Here is a 13,385-nt window from a genome sequence, read left to right on the forward strand (position 1 = left end):
GAAGCACCGCCCCTAACCCTAGTACGTATACAATACGTACAAGATGGCGGCGCCCCTTCCACATGGGCGCCACCATCTTTACGTACTGGACGCATAGCGTCCAGACGTGTCGCGGCACCTATGATGTCACGAATGCACCAGCGGCGCCTCGCGATGTCATAGAGGCGCCGCAAAAAGAAACTCCGAAATGGAGCTTCTTTTTTGCTCTGCGTGGGAGCCGCGTGGTTTGGCTGCTGCGGCTCCCGCGCAGAGCAAATGGTGCCAGCGGGAGACCGCCTCAAAGCGGCGGTCTGTATCCCGCCATAGAAAAACTGAAGTATTGTAAAAGGGCACACTACCATACAACGAAAGAGGTAACTTTACTAACTGTCACTTTTTTACAGTGAGGAGCGCCCAGTTGTTAATTTAATATTAAATATTATCTTCTAGGTGGTCACTTGCTACTTAGGATGCCATGGCATACAGGCTGCCTATTAGCTTCTGGGCGCAATACAAAGTGTTGGTTATTACCTTTAAAGCCCTACATGGCTTGGGCCCGAGTTACTTAAGGAAACACCTCTCCCTACACAATCCGCCCCGATAGACAACAACCTACACATCAGGGAAGAATTTATTAGAGTACTCAAAAACAAGACAAATAACAACTTCCCATAAGGCATTCACTGCTGCGGCCCCCAATTTATGGAACAACCTTCCAGAAGAGATCCGTTTTATTACCACCTTAGATGCTTTTAAGAAAGCACTTAAGACGGAACTCTTCCGGCAGGCCTACCCACCCGACCTCCTATGAATAATCCCAGAATGACCCCTACTCTAGATGAAAACAGAATGGTAAACAGGTGGCAAGTCACTATTTTAGAAATAATGTAATAACTGTTGTGATTTTACTGAATAACTTTAATTTGTGTTGTTGTTTTAACTGATGTAATTCCGCCTCAATCCGAAGGGAGAGGTGGAAAATATAAATATTATTATTAATAATATTATTATTATTATGCTCACATAAGCACATTATATTCAGCAGTGTTTGAAAACCTGGGCCCCCAAATGATGTAGGATTTTGACTACCAGAAGCTCCAGCAACCTGCCCAGTGGTAAAGGATTCTGAAAGCTGCAGTCCAACAATATCTGGGAATCCATAGGTTGGGAACTATGGCACTACAGCCCTGCTCTTGTTTGGAGTTACTATCTGGGAGAGAAAAGCTCATTTGCTAAATAACTGAAAATACACTTCAATTTGACCACTCTTTAGTAAATACCTCTTCAGTAAATGCATGTATATCCTCCTAGAACAAATGAGCAACAATGTGAAAAACTCCCATCAGTTTGAAAGGGACCTAAGTGAGCCTTCAGATAGTCTCTTGACCACAAGTGAATAATTATTTCCTGTTTTCCAGTTTTGTAATGCTTACTACACGAGCATTATAGGGCTAGTCCTCTATAACAGGAGTAAGTAACATGCAGCCCCCAGCCCCTCCAGTAATATGTGCCCAGTGCTAGTTCTCCACAGGAAGAGAACCTGGAATTGTTCATGTCATGATAGCTTGTTTGTTCATTTGCCAAATTTCCCAATTATATGAAATCAGAAAATATTACCAATGAAGATTTTTTCAAAGAAAGTGCAGTTTTGTTTGGGGGTTTTTGGCACTCGAATTCCCAGTGGCTTGGCTAGCTTGGGGATTCTGGGAGATGCAATGCAAAAAGTAACATTTCACACCTGGAGCAGAAGCATGTAATACATGTTTTCTTCAGTGACCATCACCAAAAAAGGAAAACACATCTATATACCTCAAGAAAGGAAGAAAATCCTCAGTGGGTAAAGGAGTGGATGGTTAAGGGCAAGATCTGCACTAAAGACTCTGTTGCGCTCTTAACTGAATCAAATGTTTAATTGGTTAAAGGCAAAATTAATCATCTTTCTTGGGGATATTTGAAGTAAACAGATGCCTTGATCACCAAGCGTTTAGTCATCCCATATTCGCAGGAATAGGGCTTTGATGTTGACAGAGGCTGGAACTCCACCCTTCTGCTGGATTGCACTGTATGCATGTCTCATGTTGTAAGCGTTACCAAATTGGCAAACAGGAAACAGGGCTCAAGCTCCTTTGATCGAAACTTGGTTCCAATCTAAACATATCATGTACTCAATGGATGTGATAGCGTGGGATCTACAGACAAGCCAAAAATTTGATGTGGGGGGAGGGGGACAGAAAGCAGCTAACTGTGTTCAATGTTACTATCTGTTAGGCTCCTTTTGACTTGACAACTTAAACAAAACACTGGGGAGAGAGAACTGGCCTTTCTTTCCTAATTTTACAGCTTTTTCAGATGGCTAAAAGATAAAACCACTCTGTTTGGAATCAGTCAGCAATCACATGAATTTGTGTATTTGTGTGTGTGTGTGTGTTTGTGTGTGTTCCTTCAGGCTACCTGTTTACTTATGGTGAATCTGTGAATTTCATAAGATTTTCTTAGGTAAGGAATAGTACGAACCTATAAAACAGGGATGGGAATCATGTGACCCTCCTGATGATTTTTAGGATTGCAGTTTCCAGCAACTCACCACTACCTAAGCTGGCTAGGGCTGATGGGAGCTGCACTCCATAAACATTGGAAGAAGCACATGATTCCCACCCCAACCTAACAGTTTTCTAATAAACTGGAGCCATGTATCTACCAGGTAGAGTCATATAAAATAGCAGTGGGTAAGGTTCAAAAAGTCACCTATAACATGTACACAGGGCTGAGTTGGGTATCTCTGGCCCCATACAGACAGGCCAAAATAAAGCTGCTTCAGGTCACTTTGGAGGCATGCTGTTTCAATGATACATGTGTACTAAGAGTCCAGAAGCCGTGCCAAAGCCACAATCCAGTCCTAAGGACTAGAGCGCAGCTTTGGCACAGCTTCTGGTCTCCAACAATCCATGTGTATTAAAACATCATACCTCCAAAGTGACCCGAAGCAGTTTTATTTTAGCCTGTCTGTATGGGGCCTCTATCTTCCTACTTAAAGTACTGTAGTAGCATTAGGATAAGGCATGGTTCGTTCCTCCTTTCCTCGCACTAAAAATACTTCCAGCTCAGCAAATCAGTGGAGCGAATTTGGAAAGTTTCTTCTCAGATTTCCTCCCGCGGCCTTCTCCCATAGCCACACAATGATCCCCAGTCTTTCTTAGCTGGCTTTCCCAGCTGGCTCACCTGAACTGTGCGTTGTTGATGAGAGTCCTGAGAGCAGCAGCAAAAGTAGCAGAATCACCTAGCAAAAGGGCTGAACAGGAGGAGGCCATAGGCTGAGAATGGGCTCTCTATTGGGATTCAGCCAAGTTCACGCAGCTGAGCAAGAGCTGCCTGTCTGCAATAAAGATATATTTGAGAGAAGTCACGGCTGGCTAGAAGTTCAGCTGCAAGGCAGGAATGCAGAGAAAGGCCAAGGAAGGGGGAAGAAACACCACTTATTGCCAAGCAACAGGCAGCTGCCCAGGCCCTAAAATCCAGATGCTGTGGGAGGGATCATAAGAAATGGTGAAGGGAAGAGGGCTTTTGCAAATGCAAGAAGCAAGCTTGCCTAACAGACCAAAGACAGGGCTAGATCAGGTAGTGGGGGAGGTGACACAAGACTAAAAAGGGGGGAATAGGACATTCAGAGAGTTGACATAATGTGGCAGGCATGCAAAACCCCTAGATAAGAAACTTCCCTGTGCAGGGCTTTCAGAACAACCTCAGTACTTGGTGAGCAAGAAAGAGCTCAGCACTGGCATTCGGAGGTCATCTGATTGCCAGCTCCCATGTCAGCAAAATTAAAATGACACATCACTGTGCCTGGTATCCCCCGGGCTTCTGCTTTGCCTGGGACAGAGTTGCCATGGCCTTTTGCATAATTTCCTGAAGCCATATATAAACAATTACTTCAGTGTCACAGTCTGTATGTGTGTCACAGTGTGTGTGTGTGTGTGTGTGTGTGTGTGTGTGTGTGTGTATGAGTGAGCAAGCAGGAGAATATGAATTAACGTGTGAGAGAAGGGGACCAGATACAGACAGACAGCCTGTAGAATGATGAGGTCACATGGCATTCATATATAACAGACCCTGTCACCACCTTTCCCTCTATACTAGCTCCTGCCAATACAGAATTGATGCAGATGAGGAAAGATAATAAAGTGAGATCAGAGGGGACATGTCTTTCGTCATCAGAATATCTTCCCGAACAGATAGCTGGCCAGACATTCTGATAGCCCAAAGCTCTTTGGCATCTATCATCCACTCTGTTTCTCTAAGATCAAACTCTTGTGCTACCTAATCAGCATGATTCCTGCCTCTGTTTCATCATGCTCCACACTGTGCCATCACAGGATTCTTCATACTCTTTAGTTCCAAGCTGTGATTGTACTTTAACTGCTATGGTTCCATCCTATGAAATCCTGGGGTTGACAGTTTAGGGAGGGACATTAGGATTCTCAGCCAGAGAGCTCCAGTGCCTCATAAAACTATAAACCCCAGAATTCCATAAGATGGAACCACAAGGGACTATATCACATCAGCCTGCTGTTCCACCACAATTGTACTAGTTTAAAAATGGAAACATACCAGTTTGGCATCATTTCTTATTACACTTTCCCCACAGTCATCCATGGTTGTGTCATCTGTTTTTCGCACTGCCAAATGTCACCTTCCAGGAAGAAGGGAAGAATGAATTATTGTGACTGCCAACAACCTCCCAAAGCCAACTGCTGGGTGAATGGGCTCTCTCTATATAGCTACAAGGTTTGGGAAGCTGTTGGCTGCCATAATTGCTGTAAGGGGGAGTGGGGAGAGGAACAAAATCATAGCCACCTATACCACATAACTGTATGAGAAGTGGAACTGCAGTGGAAGGGACCTATCACACTAAGGCAATAATGGAAAACAGTGAGACTGAGAGCCATTGATGGGTTTTGTCCATTAATGAAAAAGTGCACCACAATAAGGAACTGAATGCAAAGCAGCAGTAGGATGTATACAACATCATGCGATAAATACCAGCCAATGTCAATTTTATCCTGTTAAAATTATGCTTTTTAGCTTCATGTGATAAAGCCCTAGGAAAGGCAGCTATGAAGGAACGAGACAAGATCCTCAAATGTAAAGATATATAAGTACATACCAAAGTTAGGGTTGTCCATGTCATTGAGTTTCCAATTTCTATGAATGGTTGTGAAAACTGGATAGTGAAGAAAGTAAATAGGGAGAGACTCAAATAATTAGAAACATGGTTCTGGAGGAAAGTTCTGTGGATACCATACATTTCCAGAAGGATAAATAAACGTGTCTTAGAGAAAATCAAACCAGAACTGGAGCATGTCCAAAAGAGGGTGACTAAAATGGTGAAGGGTCTGGAAAACATGTCCTATGAGGAACGACTTAGGGAGCTGGGGATGTTTAGCCTGGAGAAGAGAAGGTTAAGAGGTGATATGATAGCCCTGTTAAAATATTTGAAGGGATGTCACATTGAGGAGGAAGCAAGCTTGTTTTCTGCTGCTCCAGAGAATAGGACCCGGAACAATGGATGCAAGCTACAGGAAAAGAGATTCCACCCTAACATTAGCAGGAACTTTCTGACAGTAAGGGCTGTTCAACAGTGGAATACACTTCCTCAGAGTGTGGTGGAGTCTCCCTCCTTGGAAGTCTTTAGACAGAGGCTGGATGGCCATCTGTCAGGGATGCTTTGACTGGGAGTTCCTGCATGGAAGAGGGTTGGACTGGATGGCCCTTGTGGTCTCTTCCAACTCTAGGATTCTATGATTCTATGAACTCTCTAGAAGTCAAGATAAGCTGGTCTTGCTTTGGACATACCATGATAAGACAGAACTCACTAGAAAAGACAATGGTATTTGACAAGGTAGAAAGCAGTAGGAAAAAAGGAAGACAGCATTACAGGTGGATAGACTCTTTCAAAGGAGCCACAGCCCAGAATTTGTAAGACTGAGTGGGGCTGTTGATAACAAGGTGACCTGAAAGTCTCTCATTCATAGGGTTGTCATAAATCAAAGTCAACCTGATAGCAGTTAACAACAAGAAGAAAAACTAATAGAGCAGTCATTCTCACAGTATGAGGCATGACCCTCAGGGTGGTGCAATAATTGCTCAAGATGGCGTGGTGCACAAGAATTTATTTTGGACCCTCATTTTTCGGATTGCAAAGTGGAGCCTAACTTTTTTGGATCCTCATTCAGATTTTCCCCCCAACCCTCATTCAGAGCAGCCCCAGGTGTACAAGAGCATCCTGCATCACTTCAATGCAGCCTGACATTACTGCATTTATCTCTGCTGCAGTGCTGTTGCCTAGCAAGGCCTCACTGCTCACTTGCTCTTGGAAGGAAGAAAGGAAGGAAGGGAATAATAATAATAATAATAATAATAATAATAATAATAATAATAATTGTATTCCACTTTTTCACAAAGGAATCAAAGTGGATTCCAATAGTATAATTAAAACAAACAATTTAAAATTACAATTTAAAACCCCTAAAACCCCAACCCTCCCCCCAATCATAAAAACGGAAGGAAGCTCCTCTTGCTAGGTGGAGGAGATGGTTGCCGATGCCACAGCTAGGAGGAAGAGGAAGATGAGGAGGCTGGAAACTGGAGCCAGGCTTGGAGGGGGCTGTGAGAGGGACACCACTGTCTTCACAGCCACTCCCTTGGCTGTAGGGTCAGCCCAGGCCCTGCTCCTTCTCCTTTTCCTCCTCATCCTCTGCACAACCCTACTGGACCCGGGGCCTGGCACCCAAGAACAGTGAGTTGCTGGGGAGGGAGTGAATGGGGGAGCTGAGCATACTTCTTCTGAACTCTGGGTTTCTTGCTCAGCCTCCCTGAATTTATCTTGGCAAATTGGGTGGTTTTGTCCTTGGAGGAAAGCTATAATAGTATATTATAGGAACAAATACAATTGGAGACTAGGGGCTGAACAGCATTTAACGTTGGTCTCAGGGCAGAGTGGGGGTGTGGCATCCACATGCTGCATGCCCCAATGCTGCTCTGATGCTGGCATCACACTGTTCACCCGACCGCATGGCAGGGAACATCATGGCTTGTCTTTGGTGCAGTGTTTAAATGTGCTGCACCAAAGGAGCGCTGAAAAGCCATCCACAGCAAGAGTACCTTTTTGCCACTACTAAAAGGAGCAGCATTTTGCCATTCTATTTAGCACTGGCAAACTGCCAGATCGGGGCCGTGGTGTGTAGTTTCTGAAGCCCTGATCCAGTGCTCAAAGGGGCGGCGGGACATCACTCCAAGTGGGCAGTCTGTTTCGTCCCTATGTTTCAATGCTTTATAAAAGTTGGGGTTATTTATTCATATATTAAGTCAAACAGGGGGGCACAACAGCCACATGTAGATATAAAGGGGGTCACAGGGGTAAAAACTTTGAGAACCATTGTAATAGAGGGTTCACGCAGACAAAAAAGGTTAAAACATACCCACTGTGACCATGGGATGACAGGGAACAAAAGGAGTAAATTAAAATTTTCTTGTCCATTTGCAGACAGAAAGTGCCTCCTTTTGATTTCTGAGGCCCAAAGAACTGCACCTGCCATCTCTAGGGTTATCCCACATTTGGTATTTGCCTCAGGCTTCTATTGAAAGCCAAATGCTCCAATTTATGTAACTAACCCATATATAATGTTCTGAAGTGCCAGAAGACCGTCAGTCTCTTTCCATCCCTGCTGGGCTACCAGAAAGTATCTTCTGTTGCCCCACTTACAGAGCTAAGTTGATTTTCTGAGAACATCCCCTATCTGGATGGATGTGTTATGAGGACAAAATATATATTACTACTTTGCTACCACACAGATAGTTTGCTTCAAAGTATACAAAACCGCTCCTTACTTAGAAGGAAATACTTACTTATAATTGAGAAGCTGTCATACTCGCATGTGGGCTCCATAAAACTGTAAGGATCTCCACCTGGGGAGACTCTCTGTCTCCATACAAGCACCTCCTTAATCAAACACCATGAACATTCCAGCCCATCTTGCTGACAACTAATGAAAGCCCAAGTAAAGACCAATTCTCCCCAGAAACAAAGTATATGATGCACTTCCATTTGTGTAACTTTCTACCTGGTAATTAAGCACTGTTCTTGGCAAGAAGGGATTATTATATGTGTTAAAAAAAAACCAAACCCAGATTAGTCAAGAATTGCCTGACCACAGACAGACCTTCCCCTTTCTCCTTCCTTCCCTCTCTCCTAGACCCACAAAATGATATGAAGGAAATAGTTTTTGTTTTATTTTTCAATGTCAAACTTGATCCTGGATCTCTGAAAACAGCTGACAAGAGAACAGGTCAAGCCTGGGGCTTTTTTACAGTATACAATTATAGAATTATGATGTTTATCTGCTATGGCTATGTGCTATGAAATTCTCAGCTCTCTGGCTGAGAATTCTAAATACTGTAGCCCACCCTAAACTGCGAATCCCAGGAATCCATAGGATGGAACTATGGAAGATAAAGGCTGCATCCAGACTGCAGAAATAATCCAATTTGACACCACTTTAACTCCCATGGCTCAATGCTATGGAATCCTGGGAATTATAGTTTGTTGTGGCACCAGGACTCTCTGACAGAGAAGTCTGAATGTCTCACAAAACTATGGTTCCCAGAATTCCATAGCATTGAACCAGAGTAGTTAAAAGTGTCAAAATGGATTATTTCTGCAGTCTGGATGCAGCGTACATGAAACCATAGTGTGAAAGGACACTTAGCTTTTTGTTCCAAATGGATAGTGCTGGGGGGCAGGGGAGGAATCCACAGCTAATACCAAAACAGGGGGAACCATAGAGGAGTAGCTACCTGGTAATATAGAAACAGGCCCCACATTTTACATTTTACATCCCTACATGTTCATACATACGTACATGTGTAATGAGCATGGTCTCCTTCTTGCTGCAAAACAGCACTGGGAAGATGAAATTTGGAGCAGAGAACTTATATGTGGATCAGGTGCTTAATCCTTTTGTGGCCTACAGCTATCCTCCCTGACAAGTGCTGGATGGATATTTGCAGAGCCAACAAACGTCAAGGACTCTGCAAGCTGGAAAGTAGTCTGAAAGCTGCAGCAATAAAATAGCAACCAGGTCTTGGGCACTACACAGCATTTCTTTTTGTTTCAAATCACCTCTTTCCAGTGTCACTTTGCAACAAGGAAGCAGCCACTGGGTTTTCATTACATACATTCATATGTAACTGGTAGCTAGATCTGAAGGTGATGGCGTTTTGCCAAATCTCATCCAGTTTTCAGCACATTTGTTTGGCAAAAATACTTTTCTGTTTCATTTTGAAAGGATGTTTGTGCACCAATAATTATTATTATCTAACAAATGCTATTTCACTAAATCCTCTTATATCTCCCTGGAAAGTCAACATTTTGTTTTTGTCACTCCAATACTTTCATCAAAACTAACATGGTAATTACCATTCAGCTGTGTTGTACCTAAGGAAAACCAGAACAATCCAAAACTATGGGAAAGCCACACAATTGACATGCAGGCTTGGGACCAGAACCGTTTCGGATTTTGGATTTTATTTTTATTTGTTATTTATTTATTCTAATATCTGCATATAAATAATGAGATATCTTGAAGATAGGACCCAAGTCTAAACACAAAATTTATTTATATTTTATATACACTTCATAGCCTGGAGGTAATTTTATACAATAGTTTGAATAATTTTGTACATGAAACAAAGTTTATGTACCTTGAACTATCAGGTGTCACTATCTCAGTCACCCATGTGGACAATTTGGGATTTTGGAGTATTTCTGGTTTTGGATTTTCAGGACAATATCACAGTACACAGTTATAGCACTATTATTCCACTTTAACTGCTATGGCAGCTTCCTGTGGAATTCTGGGGTTTGTGAGGCCTAAGAGCTTAGTGAGGCCTAAGAGCTCTCTGGCTGAGAATGCTAAGTGCCCCTTCCTAAACTGTAAATCCCAGGATTCCACAGGAGGCAACCCTAGCAGTTAAACAGGAATAATAGTGCTATAAAAGTATTGTGTGATGGGAATGCTCAACCTGTATTTACTTTATTCACACATATTCCAGGAAATTGTTTCCACACCACCACAGGTATATGTGAAAAGATGGCCAAGCATTGCCTAGATTGTGGTGCAACTCTACAGTGTCTTTAGCTTGGCTCTTTCAGACCAAAGATGCACCAAACAGAAGCTCCCTCACTTAGATTTGTCTAATTACAGACAGAACTAAGGTAGGGGTAATATTTTTCCCATATCAGCCAGACTAAGTCTTGTGCCCCTTGCTATTTTAGATCAAGGTTGAGCTGGGGGCAGCAACAACCAACGGAGTCTATTCTATGGGAATTTGTTGCAAGACTAGCAGCAGTAGTTTGGGAAGGAACTAAGCACATTAACATTTAACTACTGCAAACAATGGCTTGGAGGCAAACTGTCCACAACTTTATTGTCATTACAGCTGTATAGCCTGGCACAGCATGAGATGTAGATCCTAAGACTGAACTCAAAGATTGCATGACCAAAAGTATTTGATGCAACCCAGTCTCCTGCCCAAAACAGGAGGCAGTCAAGGGAACAGCAACAGAGGAAGCAACTCAAGAACACTGCTGCTGTGTAGTTCCTTGTCATTTGGGTGAAGGTGGTCACACGCCCAAGCTGGGCATTACCCTCTGTCCTTCCCCCCACCAAATCCCCCCAAAGGGACTTCCTCCAGTGGGGAAGGAAGGATTCAAGGCCTGTTGAATCCTTGACTCGATCTTGACTCATGACAAGTGATGATGACATTAATAAAAAACAAGACTGCAACCAAAACAACTAAATACCAAGAAAACCAAAAGTGATAGGGTGGATGGAAGTGAAAACTGCTCAAGCAAGCATACCTTGCATAGCAGAGCTCTCCTAAATGTATACTTCCCAGGTAGATCTGACTTTGGCTTCAGAATCTAGTATCTGAGGAGCACCCTCCCCAATGTAACTGTTTCTTTCCAGCACTACAAAATGCCACAGGTGAACATGGGAAGAAGATGCTGTGTCAAATAAAATGGCAGCTTCACTTCCACCTGCTCTTGCAGCACACATGTCCACCCCAGATAAGGCTGGAGGCTTATCATTTATGAAACAGATGTCAATCAAAATGATCAGATCTTTAGCCTTGTCAAAAGATCTTAGATACCATTTGTCCACTAATGTAATAAGTAATGACTTCAAAGAGTTAAAGGAGAATGCCTTGCTTGACTAACATCTGTGATACATAGCAACAAAAAGGTTTCATACAAAAGAAACACACAATGCCTTCAGCACTTTCGCCTCTTGCATGGGTGGTTTCCAAACTTATAGTAAAATGCAGTGAAGTCAAATGATCCAAAGAAATATATGGCTGAAATAGTAAAAATAACTTTAAACGGAGGAGTAAAGAAGTTGTGTGTGTGTGTTGTGTGCTTTTAAGTCATTTCTGACTTTTGACAACCCTAAGGTGAACCTTTATCATCGGGTTTTCTTGGCAAGGTTTGTAGGTTTTGGGGGGGGGGGCGATATTAGTCAGGTGGGGGATGCAACAAGAAGTTTAAGTTACTGATGAGTGAGATATATATATAGTCAGGAAATACTAAGTATTAGTTAACAAGTTTGCCAGATTAGTAGAAGAATTTACATATGAAGATAATCAAGGATAAGGAGTGAAAGTTCACCAGAAACAAGAGTGAAGTTATTTTGACAATGCAAGGGAATCAAGAGAGGAGTGAGATTAAGAAGTACATGTCAAGACAAGACAGTGTTTTGCTCATCAGAGGTTTTGACAGTGTGGCAGGCAGCTTGGAACTGGATTCAGATGTCAAAAGGAAAGACAAACTGAAGTATGTAAATCCATTAAGTTAGCTTTGGCATACCAAAAAGGCCATAAAAGGAATCAGGGTAACCAAGGAGTAAATGATTAAAACCATAGGAAGGATATGACTCAATGAGTAAGATTGAGGTGAGGTGTCATTATCAGGTGACTGACAGACCTGGGAATGCGTCTGGAGGTACACAACAAAATACCTCTTTTGTGGGGAAAAAGAGAAATGCTGTGACTGAAACTCTCCTAGAAAACCTTATCCACAGTCTTCAGTGTGTTGTAGTCAATCAGCAACACTTCCTCAGAGGAAAGTCCTGGTACCGAAAAAAAGCTCTTCATACAAATTAATCTACACACTGGTAGAGCTTGGTAATTTTACTTTTTTTGTTAACAACAATTCCAAGAATCCTTCAGCCAGCAAATTTACAACATCTTAACTTGATTCTAGAAGTGGTCATCCTAAAAGTAACTCTTCCAAGCACTGCAAAGAGTCAGGCTCCTCTAGTTCCTCAGTTTGCAAGGCATGTAAACCTATACCTGCAACAGGAGCCCTCAACTTTAAAAAGAGATATTATAATGGTTGTTGCTGTGTGCCTTCAAGTCATTTCTAATCTATGGTGACCCTAAGGCAGAACTATCATAGAGTTATCTTGGCAAGATTCATTCAGATGGGGTTTGCTTTTGCCTGAGGCTGAGAGAGTATGACTTGTCCAACTCATCTAGTGGGGTTCTGTGGCCAAGCCTTCTCTGGAAGCATACTAAATTATACTAAATTATGCAGTCATTAGATAGATAAGAAGAATCCAAATTTGGGGAGTAGTGGCACCCAACTGAGCACATTGCATACCATGAAGTCAAAGGCTTTCATGGCCGGCATCAATAGTTTTTTTTTTTTGGGGGGGGGGTGGTTCGGGCTATGTGGCCATGTTGGAGAAGAGTTTATTCCTGATGTTTCACTAGCATCTGTGGCTGGCATCTTCAGAGAATGCTAACCTGGAAGAGGGTGGAAGAGAATACACTCTCTTCCAGGCAAGCATTCTCTGAAGATGCCAGCCACAGATGCTGGCAAAACGTCAGGAATAAACTCTTCTCAAACATGGCCACATAGCCTGAAAAACCCGCAAAAAACATTGCATACCTTTTCCCAATAAATTTACTAGAACATATTTTAAAGATAAAAAAAGCATTTCTGAATTTGCTTCATAACATTCATGGGTCATGAGGTATCTACAAAGTTCTGTAGGTCTATAATGTTCTGGAACCAGTGACAAGCCTTGAAACATAAGGAACCACCCAGTAGGCTTGTTCCTTATCTCTCTTTATTAGCTGTAGAAAGAAATTGGCCAAGATTCTGCATGGAGGATAACTGTTTCAGGCCTCCTCCGACTCTACTCCCCACCATGGCAGCCAAACCCTGTAGGACCACTGCTGCTGTTATTAAAAGGCCACATTCCCCATGGGGTTTGACAGCTGCAAGGGGAGAGGATGTTTTGGATGAGATGCAGAGGCTAGAGAATAACCTTTTGCTCCCCATTCAA

General features: G+C 42.6%; 2 protein-coding genes across 4 annotated transcripts in view; one reads left to right on the top strand and one right to left on the bottom strand.

Moving 5' to 3' along the window:
- The window catches only part of BTBD19 (BTB domain containing 19), a 69,939-nt gene extending 66,519 nt beyond the window's left edge, over positions 1–3,420 (bottom strand). Inside the window, 1 exon segment of the mRNA XM_042462862.1 lies at positions 3,199–3,420. Within this exon segment, the coding sequence (XP_042318796.1) occupies positions 3,199–3,287 (89 nt within the window). The 5' untranslated portion in view covers positions 3,288–3,420.
- DYNLT4 (dynein light chain Tctex-type 4) overlaps positions 1–13,385 on the top strand; it is a 75,760-nt gene that overhangs the window by 53,200 nt on the left and 9,175 nt on the right. The gene's annotated exons all lie outside the window — the stretch shown is intronic.

The sequence above is a fragment of the Sceloporus undulatus genome, chromosome 4 (assembly GCF_019175285.1).
Source record: "Sceloporus undulatus isolate JIND9_A2432 ecotype Alabama chromosome 4, SceUnd_v1.1, whole genome shotgun sequence".
NCBI classification, from domain to species: Eukaryota; Metazoa; Chordata; class Lepidosauria; order Squamata; family Phrynosomatidae; genus Sceloporus; species Sceloporus undulatus.